Here is a 24179-nt window from a genome sequence, read left to right as displayed (position 1 = left end):
TGAGATGTGGTTTCATAGATAGGGAAGTATCTAACAAACTCCTAAATATTTCATCTCCTTCAACACACGTATTCTAATCCCATTTTTTTAAAAAAACAGGAAACTGTGAAGAATCAGAGCCAGAAAGAAAGAGGACCCGTGTTTTAGCCGAGTTCAGCTTTAATTTATTAGCAGATAGCTAAGATTTTATAGTGGATAAACAAAGACCCCCCCCCCAAAAAATCAAAAGTATAAGCAAGTGAAGCCTTAGTTGGAAAACAGAACTGAATATTGTCAACATACAAATCGATGTTACACTGAGACAGCCCAAAAGTTTGCACAGTGGAGCAATAGAAATGCAGAACCTTATGATATTGGGCACCATACAGAATATTCTGAACCTATTTTAATTTGAAATTGGCGACCATGTAGAAAGGAGGCCTAAAGCATGTAACCTCAACAATAAGAGTTCATGATTGATAGTATCAAAAGCTTAAATAATATCAAGCGTCATTGTCAAAAACTCAGTCCCCCCGATCAAAATCCATACGAATTAAATCTAACACAGAAATTAAAAGAAGGTCAGTATTATGTTTAGATCTAAAATCACAAAAAAAGAAAACTGAACTTGCCATAGAATGATATAGAATACTAGTAAAACATGCCCGTTTCAGGCGCAAATGAAACGGGCGCTAGCAAGGTTTTCCTCCCGAACCCCCCTCCCTGCTCACCCCTTCTGCGTTGTGAAGGCACTGACCGCCATTGTTGCGGACCTCGTGAACGCACGCCAACGCCACCTTCAATATGCTGAGTCGTTGGTTGTGAAGCCACTGACGCCATTGCTCTGCCCTCGAGGTCATCACGTTTGACGCGAGGGCAGGGCCCCAACACAGTGATTTCGTTGGCTTCACCACCACGAACCCTTCGAACCGGAAGGAAGTGCCCGGAGGAACTGACAGTGACGTCAGTGTCCTCAGAACGTTGAGGGTGAGTTTTATTATATAGGATTCTCAAAAAATCAACTGTGGACCATTACATTCTCTGTTACAACTCATACAAACAATATAGAGGGTTTTGTTGGAGGAAAAAGACCTCAAAAGACCTGTGGTGCTCACATTTTTGCTAGAAAAAAAAAAGCATCCACTCTGGCTTAAACTCATCATTGGCCAAAAAAACCTCCAAAATTATAATAGAATTTTATATGTATATAAATACAATGTGCTAGTAGCATTCAAAAACAGAATTAGCACACTTATCTTATTTCTTCAAACACAACGGGGTCCTGTTTCACTTCTGCCTTTTCAAGGGAAAATGTGCTTTCATCATTCATCCAGCTTCTTCATATCGCTTGCTGACTTCTGGATAAGTGCAGTCAGAAGAAGGAGACTGCATTGGATAAAATACAGTCAGAAGACAGCAAGCAATATGAGGAAGCATCACAGGTCTTCTGAGGTCTTTTTCCTCCAATAAAACCCTCTATATTGTTTGTATGAGTTGCAACAGAATACGTAGTGGTCCACAGTTAGATCTAAAACCAAACTGAAATTGGTCAAGAAATCCTCTCTCATCAACAAAGCTTTGTAGCTGTTCTAGGGCCTTTGAGAGAAGACAATGAAAAACTAGGACTAAAACTGTCAACAGAGGGATCAAGTTTAGAATTTTTCAATAATGGGCACACAGATGCTAATTTTAACTGATCAGAAACCACCCCCTCCTGAAAAGGCTTATTAGTAATACAACTGACAATAATTGGGGGGCTATATCTGAATAGCCTTCATCACTGCAGTAGAACAAATGTTCAAAGGACTAGAAAAATAATTTAGTGAGCAAATAACTTCTGCGTTCTGATTAACAGATACTTCAGAAATAGTCTCCCATGAATCAGATCCATCACACAAAGATTCAACAGGAAAAGTAGAAGAGTCTAATGATGTAACAATGTCTCCCACTTTCTGTTGAAATCATTCAGCAAACTGTTGAGAAGTAGACCTTTTTTCAAGAGGTGGTGAATGGGTAGAAGTCAATTTAGAAACAACAAAAAACAATCTTTTGGGATTTTGAAGACACAGATTCATCATAAAAATGTTTCCTGGGGGTTCCAGGTCATGATGCAATGCTGAGCGGCAGCTCCATGTCTCAGCTCCTAGCCCTCCCCACTTAATATAAATCTTGGCATTGCATTAAACTTTTAGCCAGTGGTGCTTACGAACTCATGAAGAACACGAGTGCAGATGATTTTGCAATATATTCAGCTTGGGCCCTGAGTTATGACAGTAAGGACCCCTCAGTCTGTGAGGGACAAACACAACGAAGATCCTCTTAAGATGGTGATGGCAGTTCTGACACCTCCCATGTTTACACTGCAGAAAGAGGCAGTAAAAGAACTTACCAGGAATCTCTCATCAGTAATAGATTTCATGCTATCTAAACTCCAGGAAGTTGATGAGACCAGGAATAGCCTGGAATGACAGGGCCAGAGAATCCAAAATGTGGAGTAATGCATATCCTAACAAGAGGATTGAGTGGCTACTATGCAGGCACAGCTCAGAGACCTCCAGGCTTGTTTGGGGGACTGGGAGAACAGGGGGTGGAGAAACTACATACAACTTGTGGGCCTTCTTGAAAATATCTGGGACACAGAGCTCTGGTCTGTGCAGGAAATTTGGCTGCCAGAAGAGTTAGCCCAGGGCCCTGCAGGTTCAAGTATAAAGGTGGAATGGGTGCACCAGGTTGAACCCAGATGCGAAGAATCGGCAAGCCCGAGACCATTCCTGCCTACAATTCTTTGAAGGAGTAAACAAACATGTGGACAAAGGGGAGCCAGTTGATATTGTGTATCTGGATTTTCAAAAGGCGTTTGACAAGGTACCTCATGAAAGGCTACAGAGGAAATTGGAGGGTCATGGGATAGGAGGAAAAGTCCTATTGTGGATTAAAAACTGGTTGAAGCATAGGAAACAGAGAGTGGGGTTAAATGGGCAGTATTCACAATGGAGGAGGGTAGTTAGTGGGGTTCCTCAGGGGTCTGTGCTAGGACCGCTGCTTTTTAATATATTTATAAATGATTTAGAGATGGGAGTAACTAGCGAGGTAATTAAATTTGCTGATGACACAAAGTTATTCAAAGTCGTTAACTCGCGACAGGATTGTGAAAAATTACAGAAGGACCTTACGAGACTGGGCAGCTAAATGGCAGATGACGTTTAATGTGCGCAAGTGCAAGGTGATGCATGTGGGAAAAAAGAACCCGAATTATAGCTACGTCATGCAAGGTTCCACGTTAGGCGTTACAGACCAAGAAAGGGATCTGGGTGTCGTCATCGATAATACACTGAAACCTTCTGCTCAGTGTGCTGCTGCGGCTCGGAAAGTGAATAGAATGTTGGGTATTATTAGGAAAGGTATGGAAAACAGGTGTGAGAATGTTATAATGCCGTTATATTGCTCCATGGTGTGACCGCACCTTGAGTATTGTGTTCAATTCTGGTCGCCGCATCTCAAGAAAGATATAATGGAATTGGAAAAGGTGCAGCGAAGGGCGACTAAAATGATAGCGGGGATGGGACGACTTCCCTATGAAGAAAGACTAAGGAGGCTATGGCTTTTCAGCTTGGAGAACAGACAGCTGAGGGGAGACATGATAGCGGTATATAAAATAATGAGTGGAGTAGAACAGGTGGATGTGAAGCGTCTATTCACGCTTTCCAAAAATACTAGGACTAGGGGGCATGCGATGAAACTACAGTGTAGTAAATTTAAAACAAATCGGAGAAAATTTTTCTTCACCCAACGCGTAATTAAACTCTGGAATTCGTTGCCGGAGAACATGGTGAAGGCGGTTAGCTTGGCAGAGTTTAAAAGGGGTTTAGACGGTTTCCTAAAGGACAAGTCCATAAACCGCTACTAAATGGACTTAGGAAAAATCCACAATTCCGGGAATAACATGTATAGAATGGGAAGCTTGCCAGGTGCCCTTGGCCTGGATTGGCCGCTGTCGTGGACAGGATGCTGGGCTCGATGGACCCTTGGTCTTTTCCCAGTGTGGCATTACTTATGTACACAGTGAACTATGCATAGAAAGACCAAACAATGATGTTATACCGGAAAAAGCCATCAGTGGAATACAAGGGATCTAAAATTGTACTTTTTAATGATTACTCCACAGCTGTGTCTGAGTCATAAAAACACAGAAACATAGGAACATGATGGCAGATAAGGGCCAAATGGCCCATCCAGTCTGCCCACCTTCAGTAACCACTAACTTCTCCTTTTACTAAGGGATCTCACGTGTCTGTCCCACACTTTTTTAAGTACTGACAGTCTTTGTCTCCACAACCTCCACCAGGAGGCCATTTCACGCCTCCACCACCCTTTCCATGAAAGAGCATTTTCTTAGATTCTTCCTAAACCTACTTCCTCTTAACTTCATCCTATGCCCTCTCATTCCAGAGTTTTTCTTCATTTGAAAAAGGCTCTCGTCCTGTACATTAACACCACTGATGTATTTAAACTTCTCTATCATATTTATTTGTTGCATTTGTATCCCACATTTTACCACCTATTTGCAGGCTCAATGTGGCTTACAATATTCCGCCCTGGTTATTGCCATAGCAGACTAAAGATACAATTAATAATTACAGTAGAATATATATATCCCCTCTCTACTGCCTCCATTCCAGTGTATACATGTTGAGGTTCATAAGCTTGTCCTTATATGTTTTATGACGGTAAGAGCTTACCAATTTTGTAGCCGCCCTCTGGACAGTCTCCGTCCTGTTTATATCTTTCCGTAGGTGCGGTCTCCAGAACTGCATGCAGTACTCTAAATGGGGCCTCCCAAGACTTAAACAAGGGCACTATCATCTCTTTTTTTCCTACTGGTCAACCCTCTCCTTATGCACCCAAGCATCCTTTTGGCTTTGACCATCGCCTTTTCTACCTCTTTAGCCACTTTAAGGTCAACAGACACAATCACCCCCCATTCTTCTTCCATACACACCCCATATACTGTACCATTCCTTGGATTCTTGTAACCCATGTGCATGACCCTGAATTTCTTAGCATTAAATCTTAGTTGCCAATTATCGGACCATTCTTCAAACTCCGCTACATGCTTCCTCATGCCAACCACACCCTTCGGGGTGTCCACCCTATTATAGAGTTTGGTATCATCTGCAAAGAGACAAACCTTACCAGCCAGCCCTTCCACGATATTGCTCACAAAGATGTTAAAGAGAGTCAGCCCGAGGACCGATCCCTGCGGCACACCGTTGATAACATCCCTTTCCTCAGAGCAAGATCCATTTACCACTACCATCTGTCTTCTCCCACTCAACCAGTTTTTGACCCAGTCATCACTTTAGGTCCCGTACCAATGGCACTCAATTTATGTATCAGTCACCTGTGCAGAACCGTGTCATAAAATCCAGGTACACCACATCTAGTGCTCCTCCTACATTCAACTCTTTGGTCACCCAGTCAAAGAAATCAATCAGATTTGACTGATACGACCTGCCTGTAGTGAAGCCATGCTGCCTCAGTTCCTGCAGTCCATTCAATTCGAGAAACCTTACAATACTTAACTTTAGAAGAATTTCCATTAGTTTACTCACCACCAAGGTCAGACTGACAGGTCTGTAATTCCCAACCTCCTCCTTACTTCTGCTCTTCTGCAGTGTGACCACATCCATCCTTCTCCAGTCCTTCGGGACCACTCCAGACTCAAAGGAAGCGCAACTTTGGCGCCTTACTGTTCTGACTTTCGCAACAAAGGAATGTGATTCTTGGTTCAATATCCCATCAAGGTAAAAATCTTCACGGAACATGGTACTAAGATGTGCGATACCTTAGATGACCTGAAAGTTTTCACCCATGGTCTCCAGTGACCCTAATCAAGAATGTGCTTTTTTTTTCTTGCTATGCCTATGGATACATCAGTAGATGAAAGCGTAGATGACCGGTGGGTTCTTGTCACCTGCAAATAGTTACTACTAGGCTAGGAAGAAGACAAGCGCCGTTGTACTTTCCCTGTCTAAATGAGGTCTCATTTAGGCACTATGGTAGGTAGTGATTAAGGTGTTTTACAGCCCTAAGATGTATTATTTGCCCCTTAATGCATGTTAATGGACAATAACGTGTGACGACGGATGCATCTCTCCTTTTTTGGGCGATTATTTCTCCAATAAAGTCTTATTAATACCACCTAGTGATCTGCTCTTTTGTTTGCTTCCACATTGGATTTTGCGGATCATCTGCCTTCTTGTTTTCATGAACTGTGGAGGCCATGTGCCCCAGAAGTCTCAACATCTGCCGAACAATGGACACCAGGGACAGAAGATTGTTCGCCCTTGTCTCGAAAAGATAAGCTCTAGCTGTCTGAGTGTTCAAAAGGGCTTCAATGAATTCCAATGCTTGGACTGGGGTGAGGTGGGACTTGGGATAATATATGACGAACCCCAGTAGCTCTAGAACCCGAATAGTCATTCGCATGGATTCCAGAGCACCCTCCGAAGTGCTCTTCACCAGCCAATCGTCGAGATAAGGAAACACATGCACTCCCAGTCTGCGTAGTGACTCTGCGACTACAGATAGGCATTTGGTAAACACTCTTGGCGCAGACGCCAGACCAAAAGGCAGTACACGGTACTGAAAGTGCTGTGTTCCCAGACGAAATCGAAGACACGTCCTGTGAGCTGGAAATATTGAGATGTGTATGTAAGCTAGTCCAGACAGCACAACCAATCGTTTTCCTGAATCATGGGAAGAAGGGTGCCTAGGGAAAACATCCTGAACTTTTCTCGGACAAGAAATGTGTTCAGGGCCCTTAGGTCTAGGATGGGACGCTTCCCCCCTGTTTTCTTTTGCACAAGGAAGTACCTGAAATAGAATCTCAGCCCCGGTTGACAATTTTGAGGTTTGGATTCCAGATTGAGGGTATATCCTGACCGGACTATATGAAGACACACTGGTCGGAGGTTATGAGAGGCCACATTTGGTGAAAATATATCAACCTCCCCCTGACCAGCAAGTCATCCGGGATGGACACTTTTACTGAGGCTATGCTGAACTGGAGCCCGTCAAAAGCCCGTTCCTTGCTTTTGCTGTGGAGCCACAGAGGCCTTAGGCGCATGCAGTTGATGAGAATGAGCGTGCTGGGACTGAGCCTGGACAGGCTGCTGAGAAGCAGAAGTGTACCTACGCCTTGCATAGGAATAGGGAGCACTCCTCTTCCCTTCAAAAAACCTCCTAGATGAGGAGGTAGTAGCAGAAGACGCCCGGCAGGAGAGAGAATCCATAGAATCATTGTGCTTCTTAAGCTGGTCAACCAGATCCTCTACTTTCTCACCAAAAAAGGTTATCCCCCGGCAATGAACATCCGCCATCCACTGCTGGAACGAATTATCCTGGTCAGAGACACGCAGCCATGAGAGTCTGCGCATCACTATACCTTGGGCAGCGATCCTGAATGCTACATCAAAAGTGTCGAACGTACCCCTGGCTAGGAATTTTCGACACGACTTCTGATGCCTGACCACCTGGCGAAAAGGCTCGGCTTGCTCCGGAGGGAGTGCATCAACCAAGCTAGACAATTGCCTCACCGAGTTCTGCAAGTGGATGCTCGTGAAGAGCTGGGTATGTTTGAATCTTGACAGCGAGCTTCCTCCCAAAAGAGTCCAAGGTTCTAGATTCTCTGCCTGGGGGCGCCGAGGCATAGTCCCTATTACTCTTGGCAAAGGAGCAGTTACAGCCTCTCTAGGTGGAGAAGGATAATCCAGGACCTCAAGCATCTCAGCCCTGGGCTCATCCTCAACCTCCATAGGGAAGGAAATAGCCGCAGCCATTTCTCAGACAAAGGACGTAAAGGATAGACTCTTCGGTGGAGAAAGTCTCATTTCTGGTGGAGGGGAAGGTTCAGAAGGAATCCCATAGGACTCATCAGAAGAAAAGTACCTGGGATCCTCCTCTTCCTCACACGAATGCTCATCTTCAGTACCGGACAAGACATCTCTCAGAGAAGTCCGAAACCGAGCCTGCCTCAATGCCAAGGAACAACGTCCTCGATCGCGGTGCCGAGAAGTCAACGCCCACCTGGACTCCGGTGAAGCTTCCTCCACCGACATCGAAGGGGAGTCGACCTGGGTGGCAGCTGACACCGATGCCGCAGGCGGCACCGAGGTCGTGGACCTCACCACAGGCAAAAGGCAGATACTGCTGCAGCAGACAGTATGGAAGGCGCAAGCACCCGACACTGAAGCACACTAGCGCAGTAACCCTTCCAGAAACTCTGGAAGCAGGGCCCTGATGCGCTCGTCGAGAGCCGCTGTCGGACAAGGCTGCAGGGTCAGTAAAGGAGCCGGTGGCAGAATCAGTGGAGGCTCGGGAGCAGATACCGGGCTGCTAGACCGACGCATCGGCACCTCCTGAATAGAGGGAGACTGATCCTCTCGGCGCCAATGCTTCTCGAGTGCCAAATCCCTCGACGCCCCGAAGCTCCCAGCGCCATGTGTCAAAGGAGAACGACGACAACGGTGCTTCTTCTCCTTCGCTCAATGTCCGTCATTGAGACTCCTCGGTACCGATGAGGAAGATGTGGAATCCTCACCTCTCCTCGGGGCCGGGTCCGACGAAGGTCGGTCCCAGGGGGCCTGCATAAAGGAGGCCTCAAGACAGGTGGAGACCCACTCGATGCCTCACTGCTCCCAGCACGAGTTGGTCGTTCCGCAGCCATTACCTTCGTTCCCGACGTCGATGGGTCCCCCGATGTCAACGCCGCCAACCTCAGTACCGATGTCGACTTCGAAGGACCAGACTGAGCCCCAAAAAGCTTCTCTCGTTGGGCCTCTCGAGATGCTTGGATCCGTTTCTTCATGCAAAGACACAGACTACAAGTGGCTGGGTTATGGTCGGACCCAAGGCACTGGATACACCAGACGTGGGTATCGGTACCCGAGATGGTCTGGTTGCACCGAGTACAACGTTTGAAGCCGCTGGGTGTCTTCGATGACATGGAAGAAAAAACGGCTTTGGCGAAATCAAAAGACGTGATCGTGCCTATTAAAAGAAAAAAGGGCACGAAAAGAAGGGAACAACCCAACCGCGTGGCCAGTCGAAAAACAAAGGAAATTTTAAAAGGGCAAAAAAATAAAGAAAACTACGGGAAACTAAATTTCTATTAAAAAAAGAAAAGAAATAAGGCAAAAGCCACAAAACGAATGAAACTCTTTCCCGGGCCTGAGAGGAGCAGGGAAAAAAACTCAACCGCACCTCAACGCGGAGAAAAAAATAACTGAGGAACGCGTTCACGCGACGGGTGGGAAATCGGTCCGCGCACGCACACCAGAAGACTCTGGCAACACTTTTTTAATATTTTGCTTGCAAAATGCCGGTTCCCAGGCCAAAGCAGACGTCAACCCACATGTGAGAACAAGCAGCCTGCTTGTCCTCGGAGAGAGGATGTTACCAGGGTTGTGCTGCAAGGTTCGGTTCTTGGGCTGGTTCTTTTCAACATTTTTGTAAGCGATATTGCTGAACGGCTGGCTAGTAAGATTTGCCTCTTTGCAGATGATACCAAAATCTGCAATAGGGTTGACACCCCTGATGGTGTGGATAACATGAAGAAAGACTTAGCGAAGCTAGAGGAATGGTCTGGAATTTGGCAGTTTAAATTTAATGATACAAAATGAAATGTCATGCATTTGGGCTGCAAAAACCCAAGAGACTGGTACAGTTTAGGGGTTAAGAACTTTTGTGCATGAAAAGTCAGAGCATAGGGACAGGAATGTCCAATAGGAAAAAGATGGTGATGATGCCCCTGTATAAAACTCTAGTGAGATCTCATTTAGAATATTATGTACAATTCTGGAGACCACACCTTCAAAAAGATATAAACAGGATGGAGTCAGTCCAGAGGGCAGTTACTAAACTGGTCAGTGACATTCGTCATAGAGTATGGGAACAGACAAAAGATCTTAACATATATTCTTTGGAAGAAAGGCGGGAGAGGTGAGATATGATAGAGACATTAAATATCTATGCGGCATAAATGCACAGGAGGCGAGTCTTTCAATTGAAAGGAAGCTCTGGAACGAGGGGCATAGGATGAAGATGAAAGAGGATAGACTCAAAAGTAACCTGAGGAAAGAGTGGTGAATTTGTGGAACGGCCTCCTGGTGGTGGAAGTGGTGGAGACAAAAACAGTACCTAAATTCAAGAGAGCTTGGGAGAAGTGCATAGGGACGCTCATTTTCAAAGCACATAGACTTACAAAGTTACAGAGGATCTCTAAGGGAGTGACAGGGAGAGTAGATGGCATGAATGGGCAGACTGGATAGGCCATATGGTCTTTAACTGCTTACATTTTTCTATGTTTAAAACCATGTTGCCTGGGAATCTGCAGTAATTTCTGTTTTAGAAACATTTTCATTAATTTACTCACCGCAGAGTTCTAACTAACCGGCCTCTAATTCACAACCTCTTCCTTACTTCCATTTTTTGGAGAGAGAGACCACAGCTGCCATTCTCCAGTCCTCTGGAACCACACCTGTATTTAAATTGTGAATAGGTCAGACAGCAGAACTACCAGTATTTCAGTAAGTTCCTTCCATACCCTTGGGTGTATCCTAGCCAGTCCCACTGCTTTGTATTTAATTCAGCTAGCAACTCATGGAGTCTTCTGAAAATCATTTGATATCTAACTTACTTCTATTCTGATATGTTTGTTTTCTGCAGTCATGCCCCTTCACCTATGAACACAGAACAGAATTATCTGTTAAGTAATTTGGTTGTATTCTCAACAGTTTGAATATATTCCTCCCCTTCAACCTTAAGTCTGACAATACCACTTTTGAACTTCTTCCTATCACAAATATAGCTTTTTAAAAAATGTTTTGTTCCCAATTTTACTGTATTAAACTATTCTTCTTTGCTTTTCTACATTCCATATATTGTTTTTCTCCCTTTTCCTGCAATTTGTTAAACTTGATGAAGGCTAACCTCTTTTTTTCTTACCTTATTAGCAACTTTCTTTAAAGAACCACAGCAACCTCCTTTCCTCTTATTTTTATTTACTTTCCTAACCAACAGCCCTGTTTACTATGGTGCGCTAGCATTTTTAGCACACACTAAAGCTAGAGACACCTATATATTCCTGTGGGTCTCTAGCATTAGCTCGCGCAAATGTTTAGCATGCGCTAAAAATGCTAGTGTAGCTTAGTAAACAGGGCCCCAAAAACATTTGTTGCCCTTTAAAATTTCTTTCACTTTTGCGCACTGCTTTCCCACTCACAGGCAGTGGGATGGAGTTGGCCACTGTTGCCATGGTCTGACCAACATTTTGCCCAACACAGCATAAGCAACTAGAGAGCTTGGGGATGAGACTGAGCCTCTCCAACCCAACCAAAATGGTGTTCTTCTGCCCTCCAGATGTTCCCATCCAGCTAATTAAGGTATGCTTAATCTTGACAAGTTAATAGATCCGGGAATTTAAAGACCAGTGAGCCTGATGTTGGTGCCAGGCAAAATGGTAGAGACTATTATAAACAATAAAGGGGCCCTTTTACTAAGGCACACCGAAAAATGGGCTGTGCTAGTGTAGACGCGTGTTTTGGGCGCGTGCAGAATTATTTTTCAGTATGCCTGCAAAAAATGCCTTTTTAAAATTTTTGCCAAAAATGGGCATGTGACAAAATGAAAATTGCAGCGTGTCCATTTTGGTTCTGAGACTTTACAGCCAGCCATTGACCTAGCGGTAAGCTCTCATGCGGCAACCAGGTGGAAATGGTCTACATGCGTAGAATGCCGATTACCGCCTACGCGCCAGAAAATAAAAATATTTTCCGGGGCATGTAGCAGACATGCGTCAAAAATTAAATTACCGCAAGAGCAACAAAATAGCCAGGTGGTAACTCCAAACTGATGTGTGTTGGGCGCGCATAGGCACCAAGCTCCTTAGTAAAAGGGTCCCAAAATTACAGAATCCACTGCTTACTTCTAGGATAAGCAGCATAAAATGTATTGTTTTGGGATCGTGCCAGGTACTTGTGACTTGTATTGGTCACTGATGGAAACAAGATGCTGGGCTTGATGGACCTTTGGTCTGTCCTAGTATGGCAATACTTATGTACTTATGAATGAACCCTCTCAGCTCATATTCTTTTTGTTTTTTCAAATCAACCACACACATATATACATGAAGCAAAAAAAGAAACAAGTTCACATCAATGGGGAAGGAGAAAAAAACTAGGTAACAGATGTGCAAAATATCAAATCTTGGTGCCACAATCTGAAAAACCCATTTACAAATCCCTCATCAAATTGACAAAAAGAAAAACCATTAATCACATTCTCTTTTTCAAGCAATAATTGCTCCAACTGAGCAGAATAAAAAAAACAATTAGAATCAAGAAATGTAGCTAAACATTTACAGGGAAATTTTAAAATGAAAGTTGTTCCCACTACTAAAACACGGGCCTTTAAATGCAAGAAAGTTTCTTCTACGCAGCGGTGTAACACGAGCTAGGTTTGGAAAAACTAGTACTTTAGCACAGCAAAAAAGGAAATTTTTAAAATGTAAGCTTTCATTACTAACATTTTACCCTTTTCCGTAATGAAAGACACCAGGAGGGTAGTCCTTTCAGATGTATTCTCTTGAGTAGTTTCTAAGAATTTTGTCAAATCAAAAGATTCTTTAATGGACAACACATCTGTATCACCCTATAATAGCTCATCTATATATATAAAACTCACCCTCAACGTTCTGAAGACAGTGACGTCAGTGAAGCCAAGTCCTGACTTCCTTCAAAAAGGTTCGAAGATTCATGGTGGTGAAGCCACCAAAATCGCTTTGGGCCCCGCCCTCGAGGGCGGAGCAATGGCAGAACAACGAAAGGGTTGGCAGAGAGAGAGGCAGGAAGGGTGGGAAATCTCTACGGGCCCCGCCCTTGCGTCAAACGTCATGACGTTGAGGGCGGAGCAATGCCAGAACAACGAAGGGGTTGGCAGGGAGGGAGGGAGGCAGGGAGGGGGGGGTGTTGCCGACGAAAACCTTGATGGCAGAACAACGAAGGGGTTCACAGGGAGGGAGGCGGGGGGGGGGGTTGCGAAATCGCTCCGGGCCCCACCCTCACGTCAAACATCATGACGTTGAGGGCGGAGCAATGGCAGAACAACGAAGGGGTTGGGCAGGGAGGGGGGTTGTTGGCGACGAAAACCTTGCTAGCGCCCGTTTCATTTGCTCAGAAACGGGCCTCTTTTACTAGTGTTCTAATATTGAACCATACTACCTGGTGATCACTGGATGCCAAATGATCACCCACTATACCATCAGAAATATTCTGTCCATTTGTAATCACCTTGGCCTCCTCCTGCATAGATTCTATTATCAGTTGCTCAAACTATTCTCCCTACTTCTAGGCAACACCACCACAGGGAAGCCCCAATCAACATCAAGCATACTGAAATCATCTATTTCCCCATTTGTAGCAATAACGTGAATGCCTTCAATTTAAATCAATACAATAAAAATCAAATGTTTGATTAGCCTGCAAATAGGCAAAAGAGTTTTTTTCTAACTAAAAAAAAAGAGAGCTGATGGAGGGAATGAGCAGTTTCCATAGTTAAAGCTTCATTAGTTCTTCACCAGAAAGTGACACTGGTTGTTGTGGTTTTACTATAGAGTGGTATCTTCACCATTATATCATATAGGGCATGAACTGAGGTTGAAAGGGGGCCAACTCAGGAATGTCAGGAAGTATTTTTTCACTGAGAGCCTGGTAGATCTGGAATGCCCTCCAACAGGAGGTGGTAGAGATGAAAATGGTAACAGAATTCAAAAATGCGTGGGACAAACACAAAGGAATCCTGTTTAGAAGGATCAGATCCAAAGAAGCTTAGCAGAGATTAGGTAGGAAAGTCAGTGCTGGGCAGACTTCTATGGTCTGTGCCCTGATCAAGGCTGAATAGATTTCGATGGGCTGGAGTGGAGCTTTTAAGGGCTCTGACAATAGCTTCAGAAATTTTAGAACAAGACCAGTGCCAGGTAGACTTCTACAGTCTAAAAATGGCAAAGAAAAATCAAGACCAGGTATACATATGAGGTATCACTTCACGTGTAATGAGTTTATCTTGTTGAGCAGACTGGATGAACCATACTGGTCTTTATCTGCCATCATCTTCTATGTTACTATGTTATGAATTTCCTCCTCTGTTGCTAGCAAAAATGAGTGCATTTGGAAAGATCTTATGCAAATTTTTAATATCAGCCAATGGGTACAAATAACATGGTTAATTTCTGTCATCAAGATCCAAGTTACAAAGCTTTGCAGGGTTGGACCCGTGGCACATATAGAGAAACCTGGATTTGAAAGCTGCTCTACAGATCAGCAGAAATGAGGATATGGAGCAGGCATAATCAACATGCAATGGCGACCTCTAATAATTGCAAACAGGGCACACAACTGTACTTTTCCAGGAGAAGCACTGGTAAAGCTCCTCAACAAGGACTGATTCTATAGTGGCAGTGCAAAATGAGTTGAAAGAAAATACAAAATAGAAGACAAACCCCCAGGTATCTACAGGAATGGCCATATCATAAAGGAACTGTGTTTTTTCACACATGGCCCCACTTTTCAGTCTTTATATGTATCAGCCACGTCACTCCAGAATATTTGTAAATGAAAGCTCTTGGTCCCATACTTCAGAGGTCACAGCCACTAGAGGTATACAGCCAAAAGGAAGCTACTATTAATAAATAAATGACAAATCAAAGTCAACAAGTTTCCTTTCTAATAATAAGAAATCAATATGTAGAAGTTTTCAGAGAGAGTTTCTAGAAATAATATTGAGGTATTGTTTCATGCAACTTACTAAGAGGGATCATATACTGGATGGGATGAGCACAGAGCATTGTATATGACAGAAAAGGAAAGTAAATACACAAACTTGTACAGACTGTGCTACTGAAACAGGAAGACAGTACCAGAGGGAGGGGGCCATAGGTAATTCCCCTCTAAGACCCTTATGTTCCCAGTGTGTTTCCTAGGAATACAGGAAGATGATGCCAGAGAGGTCTGGGGTCATTCCCCACTATTACTATCCCTGTTCTGATGTGTCCTAGGAAAACAGGAAGACGATACCAGAGGGGCACCCATTGGTTTTTCCCCACCATTACAATCCCTGTGTTCTGAATATGCTTACTAGGAAAACAGGAAGACAATACCAGAGTGGCCTGTTGGTCATTCCCCACTATTACAACCCCTGTGTTCTGAACATGCTTCCTAGGAAAACAGGAAACCGATACCAGAGGCGTTAGTCATTCTTCACCATTACAATCACTGTGTTCTGAATATTCTTCCTAGAAAAACGAGAAGACTATATACCAGAAGGGCCCATTGGTTGTTTCCCAGTTACAATCCCTATGATTCCAGAGCATTTCCTAGGAAAATGGGAAGATACCAGAAGGGCCTGTAGGTCATTCCCCACCATTACAATCCCTGTGTTCTGAATATGCTTCCTAGGAAAATGGAAAAACTATACCAGAGGGGCCCATTGGTTGTTTCCCACTGTTACAATCCCAATGTTTCCAGAGCATTTCCTAGGAAAATGGGAAGATGACACCAGAAGGGCCCACTGGCTGTTTCCCCACTTACAATCCCTATGTTTCCAGAGCATTTCCTAGGAAAATGGGATGATATAAGAGGGGCCCATTAGTTGTTTTCTAATGTTACAATCCCTGTGTTCTGAATGTGTTTCCTTGGAAAACAGGCCAATACCAGATGGGACCATTGGTTGTTTTCCACTCTTACAATCCCAATGTTCTGAATGTGTTTCCTAGGAAAACGGGAGGTTCTCTCTCAATGTTACAATCACTATGTTTTGAATGTTTCTCCTATGAAAACGGGAAGAGGATACCAGAAGGGTGTATTGGCTGTTTCCCAATGTTACAATCCATATGTGTTTCCTAGGAAAACGTGAAGCCGATACCAGAAGGGCCCCATTGGTTGTTCCCCACCATTACAATCTCTGTGTTTCCTGTGCATTTTCTAGGAAAACAGTACCAGAGAAGCCGCTTGGTCATTTCTCGCCTTTACAATCCATATCCTCCCCCGTGTGCTTCTTAAAAAGAATCAAGCACTGAACAATCAATCCTTGCAGGAGAAGCTGGTGGAGGAGCGCGAACGAGTCGTATCTCTCTCTAAGCGGAGGGTAATTAACGTGAGTACACGAGACTAATCAGAACTTACCGCGTTACAGGTTTCCCAGGCCGCTGTTATGGGAACAGGCGATACAACCCGCCTCCTCGCACCAACTCGTGTGCTGATTGGCTTCTGCACTTTGAAGCTCTCGTTCCATTGGCCAGACCGTGGATCCCCATAATCCTCTGCTGTGCGGAAGGTATGGAGGATGTTCGCGGCTGGCGGCTCCATGGCCTCGAGTAGTTTCCGGAGGAAGGTCGGGGGAGGGCTAGCCGTTATCCCGGGCACCAGAGCGTCGGTGCACAATGGGCAGTTGCTAGTGTCTACCGGCGCCTCTTCTCTGGACTCTGTCATAGGTCGGTGGCTGGTGCTTCCCTTCTCGCGTTCCTCTGGTTCTGACAGTTTGCCGCGCACAGCTCCCCCGCCCCCCCCCACTATAACGCAGAGCCTTGATTTCCTTCCCCGACATCCAAACACTGCAGAGATACTAAAAGTGCATGATCTTTCAGATAGTGTGTTCCTGGTATAAGTTTACAAAGCTTTAAGCCTTTGATTATAAGTGAAAGATACTTGCTTCTCTTGCCTGACTTTGAAAGAATATAAACAGACTGGAGGACAGTTTTCAGAGGAATTTGGTCCAGTAACTGAGGGTTATCCTCATAAATTTCCCAGAGTGAAACCACTCTCCCATTGGTTGCTAAAAAGAACGTGCAAAGCTTCTACTGCACCTATAATGCTAGATGAAGGGAAGGCAAAGTGTGTAGGAAGATGTGCTCAAATTTATTCCCACTTGTCCATTTCTTACTCTTAGACTTCTCATTAAACAACAACCAAAAACAAAATAAAACAATGATCTCGTCAATACAGTGTTATTGAGCCTCCAATGAGTGAGAACATAAAAATAGCCATACTGAGTCAGACCAATGATCCATCTAATCCAGTATCCTGTTTCCACAGTAACTCAGGTAGTAGTAACATTCCATGTTACCAATCCTAGGGCAAGTAGTGGCTTTCCCCATGTCCATCTCAATAACAGACTATAGACTTTCCCTCCAGGAACTTGTCCAAACCTTTTTTAAATCTAGATACGGATACGCTAGCTGCTGTTACCACATTCTCTGGCAATGAGAGTGTGAGAAAACCTTAAATGAGTGCAGCACACTCCTAACGAATGAGATTCGGCATGTTTGGCATTGCTCCCTCATTCTTTAATCTACGTTCATGCCCTGTGTTAGTGCACTTATAAAATGCTTTGCTCTTATTAAAGAATGTTCTTGTTTCTCTTTGAATGTTGATCACTACTTTTTGGTGTGATCACTCCCAATATACCTGACTGGATAGAAAATGAATGGGCTGCTTAAAACCTTTTTATAACTAAGCAGTATCCCTGGTCTGCCGTGTTCCAAATGTGGAGCTTGCCTTCCAAGTTAAACCAACACCTGGGTGGATTATCTGTACAACACTGTGTACACACAGTCTTATTGACGCTTTATATTATCAGTCATCAGATGATAATGTGACCAGAGGAATGGAATTTTGATTCTTAAAATCATGGATTTGAACAAGGACTGCATCTTAACTGTAATTATGGAGTCATTTTTATGTTAGTGCTGCAGGTAACAGGAAGCAGTTAAAAACCATCTCAAAAGGCTTAACTAACTGCATCATGTTATCGGTTGTGAAATTAACATGCAGTATAGTTTAGTAACTCAAAAACAAAACCCTGGAAAGGTAATAGTTTTGTAGCCTCCAAGAAATATGTATTGACTATCCTCACTTATTAAAAGAGACTTGTATTAATGAACATACTTTATAAAACAAGCTTATATGTGATTAGTTCTCAGAACAGTGCAGCATAGTCAACAGTGGACAGGCTTACACATTACAATCATTGCATTTCCTGTGTGTTCTTCATACAGATAACTTGGAAAAAAAATGTGCACTAAGATGAATGTGCAGAAAAACAGAAAGCAACTTCTCTTATAGTGTGTATAGGAAGCATGCCAAAAGTATCATAGGTTAAACTGTATTTATCTTAAGACTAGCATAGAATCTGCACAAGAGATGTTGAATCCTCTTCCATTGCTGCCAATGCTTCTCTCAAAACTTATAAAAAAAGTTCTCAAAGTGTCAAAGAGACCAATAATTCCAAATAAAATCCTTTGCCTTGATCTTGTTGAAATGTAGTCCAAAAATAGATACTCTAATCTTAGATTGATATAATCCAAAATGATTAAACTCAACAAGTGTTTTGCAAAATTGTGTTATCAGGAGATTCTTAAGTCCTATACCATTTTTATTCATGTACTTTTCAAACAAACGAATGGAGATGCTAGAAAGGGAACTCCATCATGACTCAATTCAGTCCCAAGCATGTCCTGTAAAGATCCTTTGCTAGTCTTAAAATAAGTACAGTTTAATCTATGATACTTTGGGGATGCTTACTATACAGCTATGAGAGGAGTTACTTATCTATTTTTGTGAACATTCTTTTTGGTGCACAAGTTATTTGTATGAAGAACTCACAGGAAGTGATGTGTAAACTTGTCCACTGGTGGCTATGCTGCACTTTTATTTATTTATTTGTTACATTTGTATCCCATGTTTTTCAACCTATTTGCAGGCTCATTGTGGCTTACATAATACCGTAGGCGTACGTCAAGCCGGTAAAGAACAAATACAAAGTGGTAATATGGTAGAATAAGATACTTGTGTTACAGACATATTTGGGAATCGTAGCAAGGAGGAGTTGCGTTGAGTCCAGTTCTAGCTTTAATTAGTTGTGTAGCAGGGTTCAGGCTTTTAGGTTATGTCAGTAAGGTATGCTTTTTGGAATAGGTAGGTTTTTAGTGATTTCCTGAAGTTTAGACGGTCGTATGTTGTTTTCGCGGCTTTTGGTAGTATGTTCCACAGTTATGTGCTTATGTAGGAAAAGCTGCTTGCATAAGTTGATTTGTATTTGAGACCTTTGCAGCTTGGGTAGTGAAGATTTAGGTATGTTGTTGTTGATCAGATTATGTTTCTGGTAGGCAGGTCTATGAGCTCTGTCATATATCCTGGGACTTCGCTGTAGATAATTTTGTGGGCCATGGTGCAGATTTTGAAGGCGATACGTTCTTTAATTGGGAGCCAATGCAGTTTTTCTCAGAGTGGTTTGGCACTATCATACCGTTTTTTTTCCCAAATATTAGCCTGGCTACCGTGTTCTGGGCGTTCTGTAGTTTCTTTATAAGTTGTTCTTTGCATCCTGCGTAGATGCCGTTGCAGTAGTGTACGTGGCTTAGTACCATTGATTGTATCAGGTTGCGGAATGTTTCTCGTGGGAAGAATGATTTTAGACATTTGAGTTTCCACATTGAATGGAACATTTTCTTTGTTGTAGTTTTCACTTGGGTCTCTAGGGTGAGGTTTCGGTCGTTTGTCACGCCGAGGATTTGAAGGCTATCTGAGATAGGGAGGGTGTGGTCTGGGGTGATTATATTTATGGGTTTGTTCACGTTGTATTGGAATGAGAGGATGAGGCAGTGTGTTTTTTCGGTATTGAGTTTTTCTGAGCACTAATCACATATAAACATATTTTTTTTATAAAGTGTGTTAATTAATCAATAAAAGTCTCTTTGGATAAGTGAATTTAGTTTAGTAACAATATTGCTCAATATTAACTGCATGGTAACATAGTGGGAACACCACCAACAGTTAACACAGAGGTTTTGCAGTTATCTTGTAGTAACTGGGAATAACCCTAGTAAAGGCCCTATTATGGGTTTGATTGATTGTGATTGTACTTAGAGGAAACTTTCATAAGCTGATCATAAGCTTCTATTGGAAGCATAACCAGTTGGACAATTTTTTAGGAGGTGGGGCCCAAACCATTCATTTTTGTAAAGATCAAAGATGTTGTTTTCAAATGAGCATGTTGCCAAATAGTTAACCAATTTAATTGTATTAATTTATATACTATTGTTGCAGTTATCTATGCTCAAGATGGTAAACGTGAACAGTTACTGGGGCCCTTTTACTAAGCTGCGCTAAAAGGTGGCCTGCGCTATGACTGTTGCTTGGGTTTCCTCATGCTCTGAGGCCACTTTAATGCAGATGTAAAATGGCAGATTTTTAATTTCCTCAATTAATGGCCATACACTAATTTCCCAGGTGCATGGCCATTAGCATGTGAGCCCTTACTGACACCTATTTAGTAGGCAGAAAGAGTGCACGAGCTAATTATGCAGTAATTGATAGGGACACAGCAATGTAGCTAAGCTAACTGATTAGTGCTGGGCACGCCTACTCACCCCCCAAACACATCTCCAATGCTAAAAAATAAAAAGTATTTTTTAGCGTATTAGACAACTGCATAGCTGTCAATACTACTGCGGGACAGCTGAACATGCCCCGCGGTAGTGTATTTTTCACATGGTAAGCACGCGTTAGTCCTTACTGTCACTTAGTAAAAGGACCCCACTATTTTTTAAACAATCATACAAACAAACTTTGTGAGAAGCAAATGAAGACTGTTCTCTGAAAATGTAGGGATCTGGTTACTAAGGTATGCTAACGAATTAGTGTGCTTTAAGTGCTATGCAGGCCACAGGTATACAACGTTTGCTAATCATTAGCACACATTAGTAAAACAATCCCTTAATAAATAGGATAGACAAGTACTATATGCTGATTTTTATTATATTTTTTTTCAAAACATATCCATATTGGTAGTATGATAGAATACATTCCATCAAGTTTGTAGGTATATAGAAACTAGTCAATTCCTAGTTATATTTTACCTATTTTTTTGTTGTTGTTGTTACATTTGTACCCCGCGCTTTCCCACTCAGGGCAGGCTCAATGCGGCTTACATGGGGCAATGGAGGGTTAAGTGACTTGCCCAGAGTCACAAGTGTTATGATTGGGGTCAGAACCCCTCTCAAACTTACCTCTTTCCTGGGGGTCAGCTTCTTAGCTGGCTTCTGTTTCTTTTCTCTGTCCTTTCTGAGCTGGGTCTGTCTCTCTGTGCTGGCAGCTTCCAGCAGCATGGGGCTAATTGTTTCACTTTACTACAGCTGTGTGTGTGGACAGAGTTAGCTCTAACTCTCTTTGGGTGTACTGGCTTCAAGTGCTTCACGGTTTTGCATTGGTGTGGGTTGGGCCTCTCTGGGTCAGTGTGCTGTTGCCTGGGGCTAGGGAGTGTGACATCATCAGGGAGGGCCTTGATAAGGAAGTGGTGGTGTTTCCTTCAGAGCCTTTGCAACGGTTGTGTTTGCTTTAGGTAGGGTGGAGCAGTGTGCATTTCTGACTTTGTGTCTAGTTTCCCTGCTTGATTTTGCTAAGGTCCAGGTTAGTGTTAGTGCAGTGTGCACTGGTGTTTGTGTGTTTAGCTTTCTTGCTTTTCCCTTTGGCTCCCCTGCTTTTCCCTCTTGGTTTTGGAAGCATTGCTTTGTGTAGGGCTTTGGAAGCTCTGTTGCTGATAGAAGTACTTCAGGGTTTGGTGTTGTTAGGAACACTACAGAGTTTGCTGTTAGAAGTACTTCTGGTGTTTGTGCTATTGGGAGCATTGCAGTCTTTGCTGTTGATGTTTGGTGCTTTAGAAGCACTTTTGGCTTATGTGTTAGCTTCCCTGCTTTTTCCTTGTGGCTCCCCTGTCTTCCCTTTTAGTGCTAGGAGCTCTTCTGGTTGCTTGCCAGAGTAGTGCTTAGGAAGCACCTTGTTAGTTTTGTATCTAGCGTGCTAGAGCAGTGCTTAGGTAGCTTGTTAGTTTTGTGTTTAGCTTGTTAGTGTAGAGCTCTGCTTGTAGCTTGGTGCTTAGTAGCACCTGTGTTAGCTTTGTGTTTAGTTCCCTGCTCTGTTAGTTTAGGGCTTAGGAAGTCCCTTTCTTGAGCAGGGCTTAGGAGCTCCTGTTTAGTATAGGGCTTAGGAAGTCCTTTTGTCAGTTTACTGTTAGGAACACTCCTGCTGGGGTAGGGCTTGGGAGCACGTAGATCAGTTTAGGTTTAGGAGCACTTCTGTTTCCAGTCCTGGTCCCTGTGTCATCCGGTATCAAGTAAGTCCTGCCGGCTACTCGAACCCAGGAGCTCAACTCCTGGGGGGCTTAGTAGCTAAGTGCAGGTGACGCTGGGTGGACCAGTCCAGGGTGCTCCTGTCCAGTGTTTCAGTCCTGTGTCCTCCAGTCCGGGGGATTCCAGTCCAGTGTTCCAGTCCGTGTGTTCCGGCTCGCTGGGCAGTGCCTGCAGTCCCTGCTGGTGTCGGTGTGCTTGCCCAGCGTTGGTTGGTGGGTTTTGCCTGCTGCTGTCGCTCCTCGTCAGCAGCCCAAGGGCTCACGTTTGCTCCTGGGCTCTGAACCTGAGAACCTGACAACAAGGAGCTGCCTGTGCCTGAAGTGGGAATCGAACTCAGTTCCCCAGGACCAAAGTCCACCACCCTAACCACTAGGCCACTCAAATATATATATATATATATATATATATATATATATTTTTTTTTTTTTTTTTAAATACGCGCATCGAATATTTTAAGTGCACAATATAAGTCTAGAAGACAGACAGACACATCTGTGATCCAGACATCCGCTCAAAGCAATTTACAGGGCAATTAACATAAAATACAAAGTTGAAAATAGTGACTCTGGGTAAGTCACTAACACCCTCTTTTACAAAGCCACGCGGCAGTGCTGACACAGCCCATTGAATGGGCTGTGTCAGCATTGCCATGCGGCTTTGTAAAAGGGGAATAAGGGGCTCATTTTCAAAGCAGTTAAACTTACAAAGTTCCATATGTTACTGTGGGGGCTCATTTTCAAAGCACTTAGAAAGTTCTATAGGTTACTACAAAACATTAAGTCTTAAGTGCTTTGAAAATGAGCACCTGTGTAATTTTGTAAGTCTGCTTTGAAAATACACCTCCACGTAACTTTGTAAGTCTAAGTGCTTTGAAAATATGCCTCTTAACCCTCCATTGCTCCAAGCAGGGGCGTAGCTACGGGTGGGCCTGGGTGGGCCCAGGCCCACCCAATTTAGGCTCAGGCCCGCCCACCACCCAAGCGCACACAAAACACACTGCACTGACTGCAGCAGCCTAGCGTACCACCGCGGCAGAGACGGCACCTGTGCTCAGCTGATATCCAGCCTGCCTACCTTTCGACCTTGCAGTGCAGAGGTACAGTGGCAGACTCGGGTCAGCAGTCCGCTCGGCACGGAAGCAGTTGCAGGTCGCATCGCAGTCACGCAGTTCGTCGTTGTAGTTGTTCTGCTCCCCTCTGCCCTGCAGCTGCTGCGGTGCCTGCAGCTTTCATTTATCGGCCCATTGCTGTTAGCAATTCACACAGGCATTCTAGGGTGACCTTCTCTCTGCTGTGTCTGGCACTCGCATAAATAGGAAATTCTATCAGCGAGGTCAAGACACGGCAGGCTGCTCTGATTTGAAGTGCCTGTGTGAACTGTGAATCGCTGCTAGCTACAGCTGAAAATGAAAGTGGAAGTGCAGCAGCGTGGCCAGGCAGGAAGAGTCAACACTCTCGGACAGCTGGAACTGTGGGAGGAAAGGCAACAAGAGGTTGGAGGAAAAGGAGAGAGCTAATCAATGTGGGAGGAAGACGAGGGGGCTGGAAGGAACGGAGGGAGCTGCTAGGTGTGGGAAGAAGAGGAGGAGGAAAGGGCTAGAGGGAAGGGAGAAAGCTGCTGGACGTCTGGGAGGAAGAGAAAGAGGGGGCTGGATTGAAGGGAGGGAGCTGTTGGAGGTGGGAGGAAGAGGAGGAGGGGGCTGGATGGAAGGGATAGAGCTCCTAGAACAGCACAAGGGGGGAGGGAAACAGAGATGCCAGGCCTCACAGTGGGAGAGAGGGTGGACAGGCAGACAATCCAGCAAGCAAACCAGATGCTGGAAAGAGGGGAGAGAGGGAGAGAAGCTGGATGGGGTAAAGTAGGGTTGGGGAGGAAAGAGATATATTGGCCTGGGGGAGGGAGAAGCTGGACATGGAAATACAGGGACAGAGGCACAGTGATGGAAGAAGATGGATAGTGG

General features: G+C 44.0%; 2 protein-coding genes across 12 annotated transcripts in view; one reads left to right on the top strand and one right to left on the bottom strand.

The window, feature by feature from the left end:
* Positions 1-21140, bottom strand: part of IMMP1L (inner mitochondrial membrane peptidase subunit 1) — an 84360-nt gene extending 63220 nt beyond the window's left edge. For 2 of the 9 annotated variants that reach the window (XM_030200668.1, XM_030200669.1), the window contains exons 1-2: positions 16218-16258; positions 10415-10519 (exon numbers count right to left, since the gene is read on the bottom strand). The gene's annotated coding sequence lies outside the window, so the exon portion shown is untranslated. Of the gene's footprint in view, positions 1-10414; positions 10520-12723; positions 12743-15171; positions 15245-16031; positions 16184-16217; positions 16263-21100 lie in introns of those variants that run through there. The other 7 variants (XM_030200674.1, XM_030200678.1, XM_030200671.1 and 4 more) reach the window with 6 other exon arrangements.
* Positions 16369-24179, top strand: part of ELP4 (elongator acetyltransferase complex subunit 4) — a 335577-nt gene continuing 327766 nt past the window's right edge. For all 3 annotated transcript variants that reach the window (XM_030200666.1, XM_030200665.1, XM_030200667.1), the window contains exon 1: positions 16369-16525. In XM_030200666.1, the coding sequence (XP_030056526.1) occupies positions 16378-16525 (148 nt within the window). In that variant the 5' untranslated portion in view covers positions 16369-16377. The remainder of the gene's footprint in view (positions 16526-24179) is intronic.

Source organism: Microcaecilia unicolor, chromosome 4 (genome assembly GCF_901765095.1).
Source record: "Microcaecilia unicolor chromosome 4, aMicUni1.1, whole genome shotgun sequence".
Lineage (NCBI taxonomy): Eukaryota > Metazoa > Chordata > Amphibia > Gymnophiona > Siphonopidae > Microcaecilia > Microcaecilia unicolor.
This window is presented reverse-complemented; position numbering and strand designations above follow the sequence as displayed.